This window comes from Oncorhynchus clarkii, chromosome 6 (genome assembly GCF_045791955.1).
Source record: "Oncorhynchus clarkii lewisi isolate Uvic-CL-2024 chromosome 6, UVic_Ocla_1.0, whole genome shotgun sequence".
In the NCBI taxonomy this organism is placed as follows: Eukaryota; Metazoa; Chordata; class Actinopteri; order Salmoniformes; family Salmonidae; genus Oncorhynchus; species Oncorhynchus clarkii.
Genome location: NC_092152.1, coordinates 56,046,809 through 56,068,256, shown reverse-complemented (window position 1 = coordinate 56,068,256; position 21,448 = coordinate 56,046,809). Strand labels below are relative to the sequence as shown.

Genomic DNA, 21,448 nt, shown 5'->3' with positions numbered 1-21,448 from the left:
AGATCAGTTTAAATGTATAATATTTTTTTTTAAGTGTTTTTTTTTGGGGGGGGGGCATATTATTAAAGTAAAACATCCCGGAATTGTTCCTGTTCTCTCTCCATCCTCCCATCTGCCCTTCCTTCTGCCCTACTTTCCTTCATCCTCTCCTCTTCCTCTCTGTACCCTTTCCTCTTACCGTCAGTCCCACCAGCCCACACTCAGACAGCGAGGCCATGGCCATCCCACTTCTTCTCCTCTCACTCCGGCTTCCCCTTTCCTGTCAGGAAGAGGTATCGATCTGTCCTTTCTTCCTGTTCACCTCTCCTTTCCTCCTCCTCCTTAACTTATCCTGTCCTCCCAAAGATTGTTCACCTGCCCATGGACGTGTCTCCCCGTATAGCCATACAAGGTTCCTTTGCATTTCACTTGGATGTAGCAGGGATTTCTGTGTTCTTGATATATGCCTCTAGACTGATCAATACACTAAGTCCAAGATCTTTTTGGGTGGAACACATTCAAGCTCATGGAAAATGACGGTTTACACCGGCAGAACGCCGTTCAACAACAAAGTGTGTACTGTGTTGCTTTATTTTCCTCAAACATATAACACTTGGATCTTTTGAAAATAGATACTTCTGCAGCCATGTGTGTGTTGCCAGGGCCAATTTATTTTCTTTTTTCTTCAAACGCAAATTTGATTGTGTGGGTTGGAATAGGTGGAGGAGGATGAATGTGGGAGGTGATGAGCAACAACCCAGCGTTCCATCTTAAATGGGAATGAATGCAGTACCAATCTGCCTCACTGCTTATGTTTCACTCCCACCTTCCTTAGAATCAAGATTCTATTTCAAAATCACACAAACCCACAATCGAACATCACAACTGAGATTGAGGGTGGGAGTTGCTCACTCCCAATCTGATTATCCATTTTGCGTTTGACGCTCTTGTCAAAGCAGGATTTGGCTCCATAAAGATGTCTGTGTTTTTTTTTTTTTGTTTTTTTTTTGTGTCGTAGCTGTTTAACTCTTTTCAATAATGTTTTTATCTTCATGAGCAGGCAGCCAGAGAGTGGGTTGGGCTCTAAACGGGACATGGGGAAGTGGCCGGCTGAGCATGGGGGTTAGGTTTAGAGTTTGGGGGATCGGTGAGGTCTATGTCAGGGTCAGATCTATAGTAAGAGCAGTTAGATCAATAAACACACGTTCACGAGTCATGATGCTCTCGAATAATATCGTCGTTTCCTGTGTTCAGTGCTCTTCCTCTGTCACAGTGAATAGCTGCGGTTTTGTAAGGCTTTGTTTTGGTACTTCCGTAGTCCTGGAAATACAAAGTAGTCCTGCTGTGGATCTTTCTTTATTAGTTAAAGATATCAGCTTGGGATCTTTGGAAAACAGTCTTATTAATGGGATGTCAGAGGCTTTCATCCTCTTTGTTTCTCATATGATCAATATTTCATAAATCACCAATCCGATTTGAACAGACAATGTGTATGCAGCTGTGCACATCTCGGTTAGGACACAGGAGCAGACTGTTCACTCCTGAGAATCTCTACATTTTCTAGGCTCCGCGCAAGTCCTGCCCTTCAACTTTTCCCCCTGCAAAAGCATCACTACTTTCCCTAATTGATCTAAACAACATCCCTACTCCTATATTCCAAAATATGTTGCATGTTCTTTTAGCATTGCAGACACGTTTCCTGTATGCCGGGTGTATGCTCTTTGTTCCACTTGCCTCTGGTCCTGGTTGGAAGTCAGACATACTAATGTGACGAATGTGGGAGAGATGGAGCGGGTCGGTGGTAGACAGACAGACCCAGCACCACAGCATGATTCGGATCATTACGCTCCACAACAAGACCCCAAGCGTTTAAATAATGATCCACACAGCACTTCTGCTCTTTTGTTGCAGCTCTTCAGTTCGAATGGAATATAAAAAGACATTCAATCAAAGTAGAATGTTGTTGTTGTCTATTATTGGTTGTATTAACAATTTAACACCATTTTATCATTTTTACACTCTCTTTTTCCTTTATTGGAGGAAAACAAGCTTCAAAGCGAGTACTGTAGGTGCTGGATGACAGGAACATTTATATTGCATATTAGTGTCTTTTAACTGCAACTTTTTACCATTTTTAAGATTTCTCCTATCCTCCATCGCGAACCTTCTTATTCGTTCTTTAGACCCCCATCATTCTGTCTCATATACACAAGTTCTCTCTCTTGCTTTATGCACTCTGCTCCCAATGGTTGAAATGTTCTGGTTTCTATCTTCCAAGTGGGTTCATCTGTACAGTGTGTGGCTTTTTGTACTTGCACTAGACCCCACCCCCCAGCAATGTAAACACACTTTATTATTTATATATACAGTGCCCACCTCTGATGTAAACTAGCTTTATTATAATGACAAGAAAAGGCTTAAATGTTTACCTCTGCTTCAGGACCCGGCGGGAATAGATACAGTACTCACTACTTTCTTTCTGTAATGTATACAACGTGTGATACCTTCTAGGCCATCTCAAACCTCATCATTTCTTATACATACTGTGTCTCTCTCTCTCTCTCTCTCTCTCTCTTTTCTGTCTATCTCTCTCTCTATTTCTCTCTCTCTCCCCCTTCTCTCTCTCTCTCTCAGGATCATGGAGCTCCAGAAGACCACTCAGAGGAAGCGAATATCCAGCGACAGCTCGGTGGTGGAGGCACTGGCACACAACGACTCTCTCAGGTCCAGTAAGCCTGCCCTCACCAGGTGAGGAGAAAGGCTAAAACGCAGGGGTGGTGCCCGGACTGAGGCAACCCGCCAATCTTCCAAATCACAAATTACAGCTTTGATTTTGTTGTTGTAACACACTTCGATCTTTGATGCTACTTAACATACAATGCAGTCAGCCATACTAGCCTCACACTGTGCTATTGTAAGAGGGCTTTAAACACCGTGTTTCACTTCCACTGTGTGTAGGTCCGGCAGTGCCAGACTGTTTTAAGCCTTGGCCATATCCCTGGCAGGGTGAGATATGCTCAGGAGTAGATTGAGGCTGGGGGAGATTTAGCCAACACTCATTATCGGACAGAACTGGTGTAGCCTCCATCCCCTTTCCTGTCACGCTCGCCTGGACTGAGTAGGAAAGGGGTCTGACATTAGGAAAGGGTCTTGCCTGTGACACTGTTAAGAGTATGGCTCCTTGCAGGTGTACAAATCTACTTTGGCCAGGAATTGTTCCATGAAATAGTCTGCAGTGTCACTGGGTCAACAAAGCACCGTTCCATTCTAGTTTTTGCAAGGGAAATGCATTCTTCACGGTGGGGTTGTACGTATTTGTCATGGTCCGTCGTTTCAGAAAAGTGTTATGGTTCACTTCCTTTTGTCTCATGAAACTGAGATGACAAGCAGTGAAATGCTGTGCATCAAAACAACATATTTTTTATTTTTGCTTTCATAATATCATTCGTTCTTATTACGTGTTTGAACTGAGAATGGTTTGTAGGGCTTGTTTTCAGTGCTGATTGTGCTTTGTTTATATTACCTCCCTATATTGGAGCCAGAGAGGAGGGAAAATGACACAGAGTATAACAGCATCCGCCACAGACTCGCCCTTCCAAATCGAATCTGCCATGAAACATAAAGACGTTAGGCTGCTCTTTGATATTGTGGCCACACCAATAACGGGGACCGTGAAGCTCCACGGCCGCTCACCACCACATACAATACAGGCACTGGAGCCCATTTTGCCATGGCACAATGAAGGTACAATGAGAAAATAACTTAAAATAAAACAGGGTTGGCTAGCTGCGCTCCATTGCTGTACCTATAGCTCCATCATGGTCTTTGTGCCGGGGCCGCAGTGGGCTGTGAAAATGCAATACAGTCGCAAGGGGTGAAGCACTGCTATTCCTTTGAGTGAAAGTGCACTTCACTGTAAGTTTTGCGTACTGCAAGTCGTATTTTCAACATTTAAAAAAATATATATATTTTTTTACAGCTGATGAACTTCAAACTCAACCACACCATCTCAATGTCAATAACCCGCTCTCGAAATGAGGTTTTGTTTGTAGAGGCTTTCCAGTTGTTTCTGTTTCTATTGTTTATCTTGCATGTTTACACATTTATGATTTATCATAAATGTGCTCATCTGTTGTTGTTTTTTTTTTTTGGTCCGTCCATTTGTTTGCTGTTGTCGTAAAGGGCCGGATGTATCCATCGGTCTAACACTACTGCAGCTGAGATCAACCCAACATTGAGGTGAGGTCAAAGCCCCCTTTCACTTTCCAGTCACTTTCTCAATTCTGCCATTTGCACTCTCTGTCACACAAGAATGTATTTACCTAGCAAAGTTTCTGCTTACTAGTTCCTTGGTCTGGAGTCGACAAAGTAGCACACACCTCCACGCAATGTGCCAGATGTGGCATGTTGTTCAGTAGCATCCCAGTGAAGAGAGAGAATCAGATCTTTGAAACTGAATTTCGAAGGGATATTATTTTTATTATTTATGTTGTGTCATGGTAACATTGTCCTTACAATAGTATCATATTCACCTCCCAGCTTGGCAGGATGCTTATGAGAATGTGGGATGGCATTCAGCTGCTGATGGAACCATATGGCACAAACATGTGCTCCCGCTCGCTGTCACCGTGCCCCATCCCATCGTTTACATACAAATAGCTCCATTTGGACCGCTGAGAGAGCGCGAGAGAGACTACCTTAGAGTATTCATATTTGGCACATCCTCGAATTTGATTTTACAATTAATTATGTGTCATTGTTTCTGCCACTCTTGTTTGTCAGCGATGCTAATTCACTGTTGATTGAGTCTCGTCTGTGGAGGCAAATTTGCATGATGGATCCTCTCCATGTCCACTGAGATGACTAATGAGAAGTTGCATCTTCTGAACGCTGTCATGTGTGCAGCACCGCAAAGCCACTCCAAACAGGAGCCACATGAAATTACTCCAGATTTAAGTTTTGCTTGTCACTTCAGTGATCTGCCAAACAGACTGATTAATGCATTTTGTAGTTTTTTTCCTTGCCAGATTTTTCCCTGTGTAATGCTTCCCTGTCGTGCAATTATAATTATTTCCAATGTCGTAATTCATTTGAGATTTGGAGCTTTTCTTTTTTTCTTGATGTCCGGGTAAAATGCTTAGGATGCTAGCAAGGGATTTGTTTTTATATTGAATGGGTAATTAGACAGTAATCAGCTAGTCTTTGAAGAGAGGTTATTTGAGCCTTGATAGAAAGGAAATCACTGTCAGCTTTTCCTCTGAGGTTTGGTTCAACAAATCCGCTTAAATGAACATGTAACATCCACTAAGGTGGCGTTATAAGATGTCACATTTTATGTTCTTTATTCACTGTATTTTGTAATGATAGCGCTCATCTGTGTGTAATGCATGTTCCTACTAAAAAAGGAGGTTGTTATTTGCAGAGTGTGTTTTGACTGCATGGATAGTAGACGTTAATGACAGAAGATGTAATGTGATTTGGACAGCAGCTCCACGTAGATGGGCTCAGGCTCTAAAATGTAATCATGTTGATTTGGACAGCAGCGCCACGTAGATGGGCTCAAACTCTAAAATGTAATCATGTTGATTTGGACAGCAGCGCCACGTAGATGGGCTCAAACTCTAAAATGTAATCATGTTGATTTGGACAGCAGCTCCACGTAGATGGGCTCAAACTCTAAAATGTAATCATGTTGATTTGGACAGCAGCTCCATGTAGATGGGCTCAAGCTCTAAAATGTAAGCTTCTCAGGGCATCACAATCAATACATGTGTACAGTATGATGGAAACCTTGTATTTACCATCTCAATAAATACTGCAGGGAGCTCTGATATACCAGAGCACACAGTCCAGCATGCATCAAACATTCTGAAACGTTGTTAAATTAACGATGGTAAGAAAAGATGGCTCCCCATACCATTGTTGACTCAATGTTTGTGTTTCGAAAGATCTATGTGCTGAACTGAACCACCAGGTAATTGCCTAGTATACCTTATTCTGAGACAGACCGTCTTTTCGCACTTACACAGGAATGTACAGACTGTTTGCATTAACGATCTCCGGGATGACAAATTGTTACCAGCTTTGGCTTCTAAGCATCCAGCAGGCTTGCTTTTCACTTCCTAATAAGAAAAGATTATCCCCATTTTTAAAACCACATTCTGGAGTGTGTTTTTCTGCCGAGCTGCAGCCCTGCCACTTTGCTTGGAACAGAATATATTTCATTGAAATGACCATTCAACAGCAGTGAATCTTGCAGCTTGTGACTTTAAGGGCAATCCTGTTGCTTTAGCTCAACTGATTAACATTGTCTATAGTCATGCAGGCAACCTTGATTCTATGACGCAGATCAGTTGATATCTATCAGCTGCTGGGGTCATTGTGGAGAGGTGGAGGAGGAGGGGGGGGGGGTGAGATCACATAATGAGTAACCTTGCCTGAGACCTGAAGACTGATGTTTATTCCCAGAGCTAATGCCTAGGCATTAGTTCTACTGTAGAAGGGCACACATAAAAGCTTCTGAAGTCCTTCTCCCTGTGATTGGAGAACAACTGTCTGGTTGGTGGAGATGTGTGTGTCTGGACTGTAGAGGCTAGGCTCCTCTAATTATGAGGTGAAGCAGATATTTGCGTAAACTGTGTGTAATCTGCCCTGGATCTCCCTCACACTGACAATCCATTAGCGACAGAGGTTAGGCCAGTGGTTTGGGGCTTGATGTTGCCCAACACATCTTAGCTGCATATTTTGTTCCCACTCTCAAAGGAAATTGCTGCCAGGATCCCAGGGCTTGAACATATGCTTTGCCCGATTGTGATCACTTTTTCTTAGCTTTAGTCTGCTTCTCTTGTTTCCATACCAACATATCTTATTTTTTTCAACCCTGAGAGTGTTCTGTTTGTCACAGGAACTGTAAAGGAACTGATAATGCAGTTTGATGTAATGTAAGACTGGAGTACTCATTACATTTTCATGAAGTGTGGGTGAAACTGAACGGCTTTAGTAAATCAAAGTACACTTTCCTCTTAAGATATATCTTACTTGCATGGTTCTTTTTCAGGAACTGTATCACACACAATACACGGCCTACATATACAGTTGAAGTCGGAAGTTTACATACACCTTAGCCAAATACATTTCAACTCAGTTTTTCACAATTCCTGACATTTAATCCGAGTAAATATTCCCTGTTTTAGGTCAATCAGGATCACCACTTTATTTTAAGAATGTGAAATGTCAGAATAATAGTAGAGAGAATGATTTATTTCAGCTTTTATTTCTTTCATCACATTCCCAGTGGGTCAGAAGTTTACATACACTCAATTTGTATTTTGTAGCATTGCCTTTAAATTGTTTAACTTGGGTCCAATGTTTTGGGTAGCCTTCCACAAGCTTTCCACAATAAGTTGGGTGAATTGTGGGCCATTCCTCCTGACAGAGCTGGTGTAACTGAGTCAGGTTTGTAAGGCCTCCTTGCTCGCACACACTTTTTCAGTTCTGCCCACACATTTTCTATGGGATTGAGGTCAGGGCTTTGTGATGGCCACTCCAATACCTTGACTTTGTTGTCCTTACGCCATTTTGCCACAACTTTGGAAGTATGCTTGGGGTCATTGTCCATTTGGAAGACCCATTTGTGACTAAGCTTCAACTTCCTGACTGATGTCTTGAGATGTTGCTTCAATATATCCACATAATTTTCCTCCCTCATAATGGCATCTATTTTGTGAAGTGCACCAGTCCCTCCTGCAGCAAAGCACCCGCTCAACATGTGCTGCCACCCCCGTGCTTCACGGTTGGGATGGCGTTCTTCGGCTTGCAAGCCTCCCCCTTTTTCCTCCAAACATAACGATGGTCATTATGGCCAAACAGTTCTATTTTTGTTTCATCAGACCAGAGGACATTTCTCCAAAAAGTATGATCTTTGTCCCCTTGTGCAGTTGCAAACCGTAGTCTGGCTTTTTTATGGCGGTTTTGGAGCAGTGGCTTCTCCCTTGCTGAGCAGCCTTTCAGGTTATGTCGATATAGGACTTGTTTTACTGTGGATACAGATACTTTAGTACATGTTTCCTCCAGCATCTTCACAAGGTCCGTTGCTGTTGTTCTGGGATTGATTTGCACTTTTCGCACCAAAGTACGTTCATCTCTAGGAGACAGAACTTCCTGAGCGGTATGACGGCTGCGTGGTCCCATGGTGTTAATACTTGCGCACTATTGTTTGTATGGATGAACATGGTACCTTCAGGCGTTTGGAAATTGCTCCCAAGGATGAACCAGACTTGTGGAGGTCTACAATTTTTTTTCTGGGGTCTTGGCTGATTTTGTTTGATTTTCCCATGATGTCAAGCAAAGAGGCACTGAGTTTGAAGGTAGGCCTTGAAATACATCCACAGGTACACCTCCAATTGACTCAAATTATGTCAATTAGCCCATCAGAAGCTTCTAAAGCCATGACATAATTTTCTGGAATTTTACAAGCTGTTTAAAGGCACAGTCAACTTAGTGTTTGTAAACTTCTGACCCACTGGAATTGTGATACAGTGAATTATAAGTGAAATAATCTATCTGTAAACAATTGTTTGAAAAATTACTTGTGTCATGCACAAAGTAGATGTCCTAAACGACTTCCCAAAACTATAGTTTGTTAACAAACTATAGTTTTGGCGCTCTCTCTTTTATCGAATGTGGCCCAGTAGCTGTTGCCTTCATGAGGAGCTTACTCTGTGATCCCCTCAGTTTATGAACCCTGGACCCATAGCTACCACTTTTTCTTGCTAGCGTCTGCCTCCTCCACAGTCAACCAGCCTAATGACTAGTGATGGGGGAAAATTCCCAGCCCTACCAATGACGTGTGCTAGAAAACAGCTGACACGAAGCCAGCCGCCTTTTGTCAAGAATTTTAAAAATGGAACTTTGACAAGACGCTCAACGTCTTTGATCAAAGTTTTATCTAGAGAGTGAGACTGTAGTGAGGGGTGGCTGGAGACAGACTAGATAGTTGTGAGAGACTCCTGGGCTGATGAGAGAGACTGTGGGCTCTGTGTGGTTTAATTACCTCTAACAGGGGAAAGCAGGCCCATTAGTGACCCACAGACATACAGGACTCCCAGACCTTGGGGAAAGACTTGTTACAGGGATTATTTTCTACTCTGATTTACCATGATCAGAATGTGTTGCTTTGCACAGCAAGCATCTGCTCTGTTGCGTCTAATTGTATTGTTTTCCAAGTCCAGGCGATTGTACTGATCAAGGTTTCCAACAGATTAGACCAGATCTCCCCAACTCTGTTCCTGGAGAGCTACAGTCCAGTAGGTTTTCACTCCAACCCTAATCTAACGCACCTGATTCTAATAATTAGCTGGTTGATCACCTGAATCAGGTTAGTTACAACTGGGTTTGGGACGAAAACCTACACGAGGGTAGCTTTCCAGGAACAAGGTAGCTTTCCACGAGGGTAGCTTTCCAGGAACAGGAAGTTTCAGACGGTTTCTAAAAGAGTATACTCTGTCTGGTGAAGATTTTCCTTCTAATTCACTACCATTTTCCCAAATCAAACTAGTACAAATACAGCAGTATTCCACCTGAAAATCAAGATGGGGTTTGTTTTGTAAGATTGTAATAATGCTTTATTTATTCACCAAAATCTCTTAATCTTTTAATATCGATATGGTTTTACTAAATGCTTGTTTAGCCATTAATCCTGGTAGATGGCCACTCAGAGCAAGGGGTACAACATCTTCATGACCATTATAGTATCTATTTAGGCAGGGCTTTTTATTCTCAATGAATACAATTTATTTTATTTATTTTATCTTTATTTAACTAGGCAAGTCAGTTAAGAACAAATTATTATTTACAATGACAGCCTACAAGGCCTCCTGCAGGGATGGGGATGGGATTAAAAATTAATTAAATAAAAATATAGAACAAAACACATCACAACAAGGGAGACAACACTACACAAAGAGAGACCTAAGACAACAACATAGCATAGTAGCAACACATGACGACAACATGGTAGCTACACAACATGGTAGCAGCACAAAATATGGTACAAACATTATTGGGCACAGACAACAGCACAAAGGGAAAGAAGGTAGAGACAACAAGCAAAGCAGCCACAACTGTCAGGAAGAGTGTCCATGATGGAGTCTTTGAATGAAGAAATTGAGATAAAACTGTCAAGTTTGAGTGTTTGTTGCAGCTCGTTCCAGTCGCTAAGCGGCAGCGCACTGAAAAGATGAGTGAACAAGGTAGGTGTGTGCTTTGGGGACCTTTTACAGGAATGTGACTGGCAGAACGGGTGTTGTATGTGGAGGATGAGAGCCGCAGTAGATATCTCAGATAGGAGGGAGTGAGGCCTAAGAGGGTTTTATAAATAAGCATCAACCAATGGGTCTTGCGACGGGTATACAGAGATTACCAGTTTACAGAGGAGTATAGAGTGCAGTGATGTTTCCTATAAGGAGCATTGATGGTCGAATGGTAAAGAACATCTAGCCGCTTGAGATCACCCTTACCTGTCGATCTATAAATTACGTCTCCATAATCTAGCATGGGTAGGATGGTCATAGGAATCAGGGTTTGTTTGGCAGCTGGGGTGAAAGAGGAGTGATTACAATAAAGGAAACCAAGTCTAGATGTAACCTTTGCCAGCAGCTTTGATATGTGCTGAGAGAAGGACAGTGTACTGTCTAGCCATACTCCCAAGTACTTGTATAAGGGGACTACCTCAAGCTCTAAACCCTCAGAGGTAGTAATCACACCTGTGGGGAGAGGGGCATTCTTCTTACCAAACCACATGACCTTTGTTTTGGAGGTGTTCAGAACAAGGCAGAGAAAGCTTGTTGGACACTAAGAAAGCTTTGTTGTAGAGCGTTTAACACAAAATCCGGGGAGGGGCCAGCTGAGTATAAGACTGTATAATCTGCATATAAATGGATGAGAGAGCTTCCTACTGCCTGAGCTATGATGTTGATGTAAATTGAGAAGAGCGTGGGACCTAGGATCGAGCCTTGGGGTACACCCTTGGTGACAGACAGTGGCTGAGACAGCAGATGTTCTGACATTATACACTGCACTCTTTGAGAGAGGTAGTTAGCAAACTAGGCCAAAGACCCCTCAGAGACACCAATACTCCTTAGCCGGCCCACAAGAATGGAATGGTCAAAAGCTTTGGCCAAGTAAACAAAAATAGCAGCACAACATTGCTTAAAATCAAGGGCAATGATGACATCATTGAGGACCTTTTAAGGTTGCAGTGACACATCCATAACCTGAGCGGAAACCAGATTGCATACCAGAGAGAATACTATAGATATCAAGAAAGCCAGTCAGTTGATTATTGACAAGTTTTTCCAACACTTTTGATAAACAGGTCAAACTAGAAATAGGCCTGAAACAGTTAGGATCAGCTTGATCTCCCCCTTTAAATAAAGGACAAACCGTGGCTGCCTTCTAAGCAATGGGAACCTCCCCAGAGAGGAGAGACAGGTTAAAAAGGTCAGAGATAGGCTTGGTGATTATAGGGGCAGCAACCTTAAAGAAGAAAGGGTCTAAACCATCTGACCCAGATGTTTTTGGGGGGTCAACTTTAAGGAGCTCCTTTAGCACCTCAGCAGACTCAGTGACCGCCTGCAGGGAGAAACTTTGTAGCGGGGCAGGGGAAAAAGAGGGAATAGCATTTTGGCTTGTCGCATTAGAAGCGGTGGGAGATGAGTAAATGTTGGACGGGCAAGGAGGCATGGCTGAGTCAAATAGGAATCCTGACTTAATGAAGTGGTGATTAAAAAGCTCAGCCATGTGTTTCTTGTCAGTTACAACCACTTCAACTTTAAGGGGCATGGGCAGCTTTGAGAAGGAGGGTTTATTCTCCAGGTCTTTAACCGTTTTCAAGAACTTCTTGGAGTTAGACCCACTGAGAGAGAGAACTGCTCTTTAAAGTAACTAACTTTGGCCTTCCGGATAGCCTGAGTGCACTTTTTTCTCATTTGCCTGAATGAGAGCCAGTCAGCGTGAGTATGCATGTGCATGTAACTCTGTAAGATCACTGTCGAACCAGGGGCTGAACCTGTTTTTCATTCTCATTTTCTTTATGGGGTCATGTTTGTTAACAATATCACTGACGATATCAATGGTCTCTGACCCTCTAATGTTCTTTATATATTCACACCTTTCATACCAAAGATATATATATAAATAATATATAATAACAAAGATGAAGAACCAATCTTTAGGCCAGCCTGAGTGAGGTGGGGTTGACCAGGAAGTCAGTAGAATAATCTGTCTGGTCAGTACAGGGCCTGCTCCTCAGACAGTCAGTCTCGGCTTCACTGTTCCTGCTTGTGTGCGTTTGATGTTACAGTCTTGTGTCAGTTCTCAGTGGATTAGTGTGTGGGGGATTTGGCTTCCGGCAAGCAGACAGCCCAGCCAGGATCAGACAGTAACATAACCCGGAGTGACAGCAGGGAGGCCTAAGAGCTGCCTCTCCGTCCACTCACACTGCCTTACTGACACAGCTCTGTGTGTGTGTGTGTGCGTGTGTGAGTTTGGCTGAAACAGAATGGAGGAGAGGGAGGGAGGGGGAGCTCTTTTGGCTGCAAACACACGTATTAGAATCTTTTACCTTGGGCTAGTTGGCAGGCAAGGGACGCCTGGAAAAACAGAGCACATCAAGGGACTGTATAATTAACCCCACCAACTCTCCTCTGAACCAACACCAAATCCATGCAACCGAAGTAAGTCTTTTTTTTGGGACATTTCATTTTGTTTTGTGGATTTGGTTTGTTTTAGTTTTTTTCCTATCATGGATGTTTGCTATGAAAACCCAAGGGGTGCAGAGAGATGGGCTTTACATGCATTTGTTTTGTAGACTGAGAAGTTAACTGTTTGTTTTATATCCCTTTAATTGTGTCCTGTTCTCGATCTCCCCCAGGTCGGAGAAGAATTCACTGTGCAATACAGACAAAGGTAAAACAAACACACTTTGAATTGTTAACACTAGGTGATTATAAATTGACGCAGTTAATTTGGCAGCAAGTGGATGTGGGCCAATCGGTGCCCACAACTGTTTTGCTTTCGTGCTTGATGTTTTGAAAAATCAAGGTTTAAGAAACTGATATCCACCGCCAGCTAATTCCTGTCAGAATTATGTTTCACTTTTGAATAATGCCAATGCCGAACGATTAGAGCCTGGTGGTTTTTTGAGCTGGATTCAAGAGGTGGCTAAAAACTTCTTAGCCTTTGTGGCCCTGCTTGAACATGCCATCATGCAAAGGGTTTTACCCCCCCCCCCCCCCCCCCCAAAAAAAAAACAAAAAAATTCTTGGCACTTAAGATATGTATTTCACGGCATTTGAACTAGAGTGCTGCGGGGAAGGGTTTTTAAAATTCACACGACACATTAGCGTTCAAGTCCATCTCTCAAAGATTCTGCCATGAGTCCAGTCGGGATATATTCTCAAGACCTGACTTGGCATCTCTCGAGTTGTTTTCTTTAAGAAAATATATATACATATATATTTCCAGTAGCAGCCCCTTTCTAATTCTGGTTGTTCAGCTCTGAAAGCAGGATTTTCCTGCCTTGGCGGAAAACATGCAGATGGGTGGATTAGGGTAAATAATCTACAAAGGGCATTTTGGTGCTTTGAACAAGGATTTGCCATATTGAGACTGAACCCAAGAACTCAACAGGCGCTAATGTGATTATCTGTTTTAATTTAAAACGTTTCATGATCCAGTGTTTAAATACTGGGTTTCTACTGAAAGCAGCAACCTGCATGTTGCTCTCATTACTACCCGTGTTAGCTGAGTAAATAGATTGATGTTTTTGCTCGTCAATTCAGTTTGAGGTTCCTTTCCCAAGACTGTCAGTCTTACATAAGATATATAGTACAGATAGTACTAAAACCAAACGGGCAAGTGCCCCGTAAAGAACTATTAATGAACACTGGCACTCTGCTCAGATCTTTCCCCAAAGGACACTGTCATGTATTATGGTCTGCTGTTGTTATGACTACTGAATCTATAGCCTCCTCTCATATCGCTACCTTCTTACTGTACACATATTTCTCATTACTTACAGTATCACCAGAAGTGTTGATTGAATGTGTGAAGAGCAAGGACCATCTGAAGGTGAGTGGCAGCCACAGTGGCCAGTGGATTTGCTCACTGCATATAGGTCTACATACTGTATAGTGAATGTAGGCTCACTAATTGATACAGTCGACAAGGAAATGATGATCACTTCTGTCATGACTTTACCTCAGGGTAAGCATTTCTCTAGTCGGCAATGAATAAAAATGCAGTCTATTCCCCCATTCATCTAGACATGCAGTCACTTTCCCCACGCCTCCAGTCATAACAATGTGCCCTCTTCTCCCAGCTGAAGGAGCTGCACAAACTGGGAGCCGACCTGTCACTGCAGGACCCCTCAGGATGCACCCTGCTCCACTATGCTGTGGACACCGGTAGCAAGGACACTGTCAAATACATCCTGGACAATGGTAGGGACGAGGCAATACACATTTATGTGTTCTATTTAAGTCTGTGGGTAGGACATCCCCCTCACAATACTGAATAATTTAGTGGTATTTCCCAAAGTGAGTATGTGACCCTCAAATATCAACTATGTGTCAGAAGTTAACCCAGCACGGTAGGCTCTATGTTTTATAAAAGTAGATTTATGTCCCAGGTGTGGAACGCCATATATTTCAGAGTCATGAGCATTGTTTAAGACAAGCCACAGCGCAGATACATCTCACTCTGTGTACGCTTGATGACGTTTATGGAGTCTTTCTGGCTCAACAACGAATGATACATTCCAATATTTGAAAAGGGAAATGTTTTCTGTCAAATTCCTCCTGTACCAGCTTTTTACGACTTTATAAAAGTAGTACCTTGGAGCATTGTAATTGGTTTAGGGACATGCTTTGAAATGTCTCTCTCTCCCCTGCCCCCTCCCAAAAAACAGCACCCACAGATATCCTGGATGTAACAGAAAAAGAAAAGTAAGTTTAAGACATGGATTTTGAAATGCTCATTTTACACATATTCTCTGTGATGTATCTAGTTAAAGTTTTTTAAATAGAAAGTTACACTCATTGGATCTACTCTGTCTGTCTTTCTCTCTCTCGGTCTCAGTGGGGAGACAGTGTTGCACAAAGCAGCGTCACTGTGTCAGAGGACTATCTGTCACTACCTGGTAGAGGCAGGGGCATCCCTCATGAAGACCGACTTACAGGTGAGAGCAACGCTCCCTCTTCCCTCATTGCTTTACTCTTTATTTGGCCAAAATAAAGCAAGTTGATGCTTAGGTTACCCCTGAGAAGGGTTTTCTACAGTGGATAGGGTGGCAGGTAGCCTAGCGGTTAAGAGCGTTGGGTCCGAAAGGTCGCTGGTTCAAGTCCCTGACCCGACTAGGTGAAAAATCTGCCGTTGTGCCCTTGAGCAATGTACTTAACCCTAATTGCTCTTGTAAGTCGCTCTGGATAAGAGCGTCTGCTAAATGACTAAAATGGATAAGTGGTGGGTATAGAATGGCCTAATCATCATCCAGAAGGAAAATTAGCTTGTCTTTCTTATGACAAGCTAATTATACACCGGGTGAGGGAGCATTACAGCGGTGCCCTACACGTCCCCTCTGAACCAAATTTTCCAGATGCCTGCAAAGTCCATTAAAGTACTTACCTCCAAATGGCTCCATCATAAAAATGTCTTATGTGTTTACCCTCTCCTGCAGAGATAGACAACTGGATACATTTGTTTCAGTGTGTGGAAAAGCAGTTGGAGCATAACGCTTACATTTTTTACTACAGTATTTCACAAGCATCCTCCTTCTGAAGACCCCACAGATGGTTTTTGTCTCAGATTTCATACTCATACTGTAAGCAACTGGCAGAATGCTTGAGGTGTCCCTAGGGAGGAGTGTAGTCCTGGCCAGTCAGTTCTATCATGCATTGAACGTACTCTGGTACTGTAGCTCTCCTCGAAATGAAACATTCCCATGACATTCAGCAACTCAGCAACCTCCCTCTAGCCTGTACACACCCCCCACCCCCCCCCCCCCCCCCCCCCCCTCTCTCTCTCTCTCTCTGCCCTCAGTGAGCTAGCAGTGAGTAAAAGCAATGATGAAAAATATAATCTTGCAGGATTTGGGGCAAGTCTGATTCACACCCTGTGGCCTTGGGATGCAGTTCAGCCTGGCTTTCTTTCCTCTCCGCCGTCTCTTCATCCTGCCACCCTTTCTGGCTGTCGGTCTTTCTCACTCACAATACATTCACTCTTGGCCTTGAGATGTCAGCATATCTTAGCAATTACTTTTCCTGTCTTTTTGTCTCACCCTCTCGCCATGTTCTCTTCTCCCTTCTCTCTTATTTCTCTCTTGTGAGTTTGGTTGGGGTCTGCTCTTAAAAAAACAAGCACTTAGAAATAATTGATTTTGTGCAATCTTAAATGGTACAGGAGCTCGTGGACGAATCAGAAAACCTTTATTGAGTCTAAAACATTCTAGATTTGCTTTTGGTGAATATTCACTGTTGATAACTGGAAATATTAAATCTAAACTATGATGAAATCTGAATACAAATGATTCCTACAACTCAAAAATAATTGCAGACTGATCTTTGACTCTGCGGCTTAATGTTTAGACCTCGGGAGAAATAGATGCTGCCTTAATTAAAGTTGGGTTCTTCATTGCAGTCTTTCATGTTGAGCAAGTTGCCTCTCTTGTGCTTCAGGGTGACACACCAAAGCATCGTGCAGAGAAGGCCAAGGATGCAGAGCTGGCAGCCTACCTGGAGAACCGGCAGCACTACCAGATGATCCAGAGAGAGGACCAGGAGACAGCCGTGTGACTCTGCTCCCTGACCTCCAGCACCACTTCCCTATCACCTAACCCTGTGCCAAACCTACTTTAGCTAAAAAAGGAAACTCACCAGAGAAGACGGTCAAAAGGGAGCCAGTGTTGTATTCTCCTGCTAGGGAGTTGGTTGGAGTTCTACCAGATGAGATTCGTCAGGTCCACCATGTGAGATGCTTGTGACCAGTGGACTTGATTATTGCACTGTCGGAACTCTTGGAAGAGATGGTTCTTCTGTTTCATTTTTCCCCCCAGGTTGTGTTGCACTTGCAATCCACCTAGACTGAATGTTGAAATGGTTCTGTAGAGAATTGTGCTCCCAGGTTTTAGGACAGGAGCTTGGGTAATTGACTGCCTTGGTAATTGTATTATTATACGCTCCGATGGAGCTGTATCTCTCTGTGTCTATAAAAGCAGCGTGAGCCTTTCAACCGTACGGATCACAATGACTCAATGAGTGGATTTCAAAAGGGTACAAACACTCTGATCCGTAGGCCAGCTGTCTTTAAGGCTACCAAAAAAATGTCATTATTTTGATGACGGTTTTATTTGTTTATAGTACTGCTGTTGATTTTTTATTTTTTTTGATTGATTGATTGATTGATTTGTCCACCCATAATGCAGTGTAATGGGATAAAACGATCCACGAAAGTGGGGAATTTTTTACGTAACACTTCTCATCACCAAACGATTTGAATTGAATAGATCAATATTGTTCTACTTTATGGTCACTTGGCAAATGTTTATTTTATTTCTTAGTGTTTATAAGGATATTTGGTACTGTACACTTATCATAGTAGCTCTGTGTTAAAGCAGTGTCTGCACCTCAGCTCCAATTGCCTTGATTTTCTTATTTTGTTGGCTGATTCGTTTGTATTTAATGTACTTAATTATGTCATGGTGTATTTTTATAGCATTTTTAAGCAGATTGTTGTTTATATAATTTGTACATATTATAAATGTAACATTTTTGTGTTTGGTCATTACTTACTACAAAATGTGCATTTTCTATGTATTTGTTTCAGAACTACACAGCATTTCTTCTCTCATGTTGTTACAGAAGTCAATGGCGTATTTATTCACCTCAACATTTTTTTTTACCGATTTATGTTCAGCGAACTCAAAAAATGTTCCGACGGGTTGGGTTGTAAATTTACAAGGTGTTTGTTGTTGTTTTTTTACATTAAAAAAAAGAATAATAATTTGTCTTCATAATAACCATCAATTTGAGGTTGCTATTTATTTTCCATAGTTATAATCTCTGTTAAAATATGGCTGGTCATTTAAAACAGAACTATAATCAAACTTAAGTTATAAAGACCTGTGATAGTGTTCATGTTACATTTGCGTAGAGAGCTAGGGGAAGGAATTGGTCTCATTCCAAAAGCCATCCCTTCTGTATAACTAGCTAACTAGTTTAATGTCGAGCCACAGTAACTGTGGATCTACTGTATTTTGTCAGATTGAAATGAGTTGTTTCTCTGGATGTTTTCTTAAAATGATTTAATCGCTAAACATGCTTGTAAAACATACTTGTAAACACATTAACAAGGTACACCATTTCATATGCACATTTTTGCTGGATTCTGTTTGTTGTCACAAGTTTCTAGTTTTGACCTTTGAAACAATCCATCATGCCAACTAAGATGCATTTCATTGTAAATCATTGCTGTTCTCTATTATGGCCAGATACATTTCTTCATGTATCACTGAATCAGTTTCTGTGATAGGAAATATGTTGTCAGTGAAAGTCCTCTCGTGTTTCTAATTCCAGACTGACGATAACAACATATATTTTTTATTTGATGATGAAAAGTAAATTAACTGTGTAGTTCTACATCAATTATTACGCCTCGTACATAATCATATGTTCTCACAGAATTTTTTGTTGTTGAATTTTTAACAATAGAAAACATCCACATACAAACGACAACACACAGACGCACACAAACATCCACAACATCACCCCTGCCTAGACCCACCTGCTCACACCCCCCATCTCCAGCGACCGCATCACTCTCCGCCACACAGCCTCAAGGCCCCCCATTTAGATGACTTCACTATAATTGAAATATCATGTTAGCCTTGAGGCTGAGAAGATTGGATATCATCATTTGAGGAATTTATGATTATACTGCATACTGAAAGAGGTGCATGTTTGATCAGGTTATGTAAAATATATCCTCTTGTTTAGAGACTGACATGGATTTATATAATTTGGATGTATATTAACATCAGGTTTTTATTGAAGCCTTATCTACCTGCACTATTTTGTATGTTTCATATATTTGAGAATCTGGACCAAGTTAAACAACTGTAGTTCACTGTGATCTTGGAAAGTACACCGTGGAATCATTATAATAGTGTTTTTCCCAACTTACAGTATATATTTGTCCATTTCCAATGGAAATATAGATTAAAACAGCATTAGGATATTCACATTTATCAGAGGTTTTCTAAATCCGTTTCCAGCCTCATACCATTGGGGATTCTGATTATGTAGTATGCACATTGCGTGTTGTTGTTGATTGACAGACTTTTATGGAGGCCTTGCATGATCTTTCCTCGAAGAGATGATTTGTGCCACCAAACACAAAAAAAATACATTATTGTAAATGTCGTCTTTATTTTATTTTTGTATTCTTTTTTTTTTTTTTTTTTTTTTTTTTTTTTACTTATACAGGTAAGTCGGTTAAGATTTTTTTATTTATTTAAAATGACGACTTGTCAACAATATTGAATCAATTATGAAATGGTCACGTCAGATTTCTAATGAACATATACAGTGCTTTCGCAAAGTATTCAGACCCCTTGACTTTTTCCACATTTTGTTACGTTATGGCCTTATTCTAAAATGGGTTAAACTGTATTTTTCCCTCAACAATCTCCACACAATACCCCATAATGTCAAAGCAAAAACAGGTGTTAAGACATTTTGCCAATATATTACAAATAAAATACTGAAATATCACATTTACATAAGTATTCAGACCCTTTACTCAGTACTTTGTTGAATCACCTTTGGCAACGATTACAGCCTCAAGTCTTATTGGGTATGACGCTACAAGCTTGGCACACCTGTATTTGGGGAGTTTCTCCCATTCTTCTCTGCAGATCCTCTCAAGCTCTGTCACTTTGGATGGGGAATGTCGCTGCACAGCTGTTTTCAGGTCTCTCCAGAGATGTTAGATCGGGTTCAAGTCTTGACTCTGGCTCGGCCACTCAAGGGCATTCAAAGACTTGTCCCAAGCCACTCCTGTGATATCTTGGCTGTGTACTTAGGATCGTTGTCCTGTTGGAATGTGAACCTTCGCCCCAGTCTGAGGTCCTGAGCACTCTGGAGCAGGTTTTCATCAAGGATCTCTCTGTACTTTGCTCCGTTCATCTTTCCCTCAATCCTGATTAGTCTCCTAGTCCCTGCTGCTGAAAAACATCCCCACAGCATGATGCTGCCACCACTATGCTTCACCGTAGGGATGGTACCAGGTTTCCTCCAGATGTGACACTTGGTATTCAGGCCAAAGAGTTCAATCTTGGTTTCATCAGAACTGAAAATCTTGTTTCTCATGGTCTGAGTCCTTTTGGTGCCTTTTGGAAAACTCCAAGCGGGCTGTCATGTGCCTTTTACTGAGGGGTGGCTTCCGTCTGGCCACTCTACCATAAAGGCCTGATTGGTGGAGTGCTGCAGAGATGGTTGTCCTTCTGGAAAGTTCTCCCATCTCCACAGAGGAACTCTGGAGCTATGTCAGAGTGACCATTGGGTTCTTAGTCACCTCCCTGACCAAGACCAGCTATAGGAAGAATCTTGGTGGTTCCAAACTTCTTCCATTTAAGAATGATGGAGGCCACTGTGTCTTGGGGAACTTCAATGCTGCAAAAATTGTGCTTCAACACAATCTTTTCTCGGAGCTCAACGGACAATTCATTCGACCCCATGGCTTGGTTTTTGCTCTGACATGCACTGTGGGACCTTATATAGACAGGTGTGTGCCTTTCCAAATCATGTCCAATCAATTGAATTTACCACAGCTGGTCTCCAATCAAGTTGTAGGAACATCTCAAGGATGATCAATGGAAACAGGATTCACCTGAACTCAATTTTGAGTCTCATAGCAAATGGTCTGAATACTTATGGAAATACGTTTTATTTTATTTTATACATCTGCAAGAATAAAAAATGAAACGTTTTTGCTTTATCATTATGGGGTATTGTGTGTAGATTTATGAGAAAAAAATTATCGGTTTTAGAATAAGGCTGTAACGTAACACAATGTGGAAAAAGTCAAGGGGTCTGATTACTTTCCGCATGCACTGTATGTCCAAACCTACCACTGGAATTAAACATGCCAAAATGTACAGAGGAAAACGTTGCTCAAACATTTTACATTCTAAAAGTCAGAGACACTTGTTGAATAAGTAAGATTGCTCATGTTTAATCTTGACATCACTATCTAAGGGGCAATGCATTTATTAATAATCATGCCTCATATGATATCCTGGTGAAAGTTGCCTTGGAAACTAAAGACAGCATCTCTCCACAGCATCTTATCTATCGTCTATGATCTACCAGATTGTAGCAGTATTTGTTGGTGTTTAAGTTTCATCAGAAAATAA

At 41.8% G+C, this 21,448-nt stretch overlaps 1 protein-coding gene across 10 annotated transcripts in view; it reads left to right on the top strand.

Moving 5' to 3' along the window:
* LOC139411319 (diacylglycerol kinase zeta-like) overlaps positions 1-18,667 on the top strand; it is a 118,297-nt gene extending 99,630 nt beyond the window's left edge. For 8 of the 10 annotated variants that reach the window (XM_071157537.1, XM_071157541.1, XM_071157539.1 and 5 more), the window contains 8 exons: positions 2,614-2,727; positions 4,162-4,218; positions 12,911-12,945; positions 14,060-14,109; positions 14,360-14,480; positions 14,948-14,984; positions 15,118-15,217; positions 16,713-17,035. In XM_071157537.1, coding sequence (XP_071013638.1) covers positions 2,614-2,727; positions 4,162-4,218; positions 12,911-12,945; positions 14,060-14,109; positions 14,360-14,480; positions 14,948-14,984; positions 15,118-15,217; positions 16,713-16,829 — 631 coding nt within the window. In that variant the 3' untranslated portion in view covers positions 16,830-17,035. Of the gene's footprint in view, positions 1-2,613; positions 2,728-4,161; positions 4,219-12,910; positions 12,946-14,059; positions 14,110-14,359; positions 14,481-14,947; positions 14,985-15,117; positions 15,218-16,712 lie in introns of all 10 variants that reach the window. The other 2 variants (XM_071157540.1, XM_071157536.1) reach the window with 1 other exon arrangement.
* Positions 18,668-21,448: the final 2,781 nt, after the last annotated feature.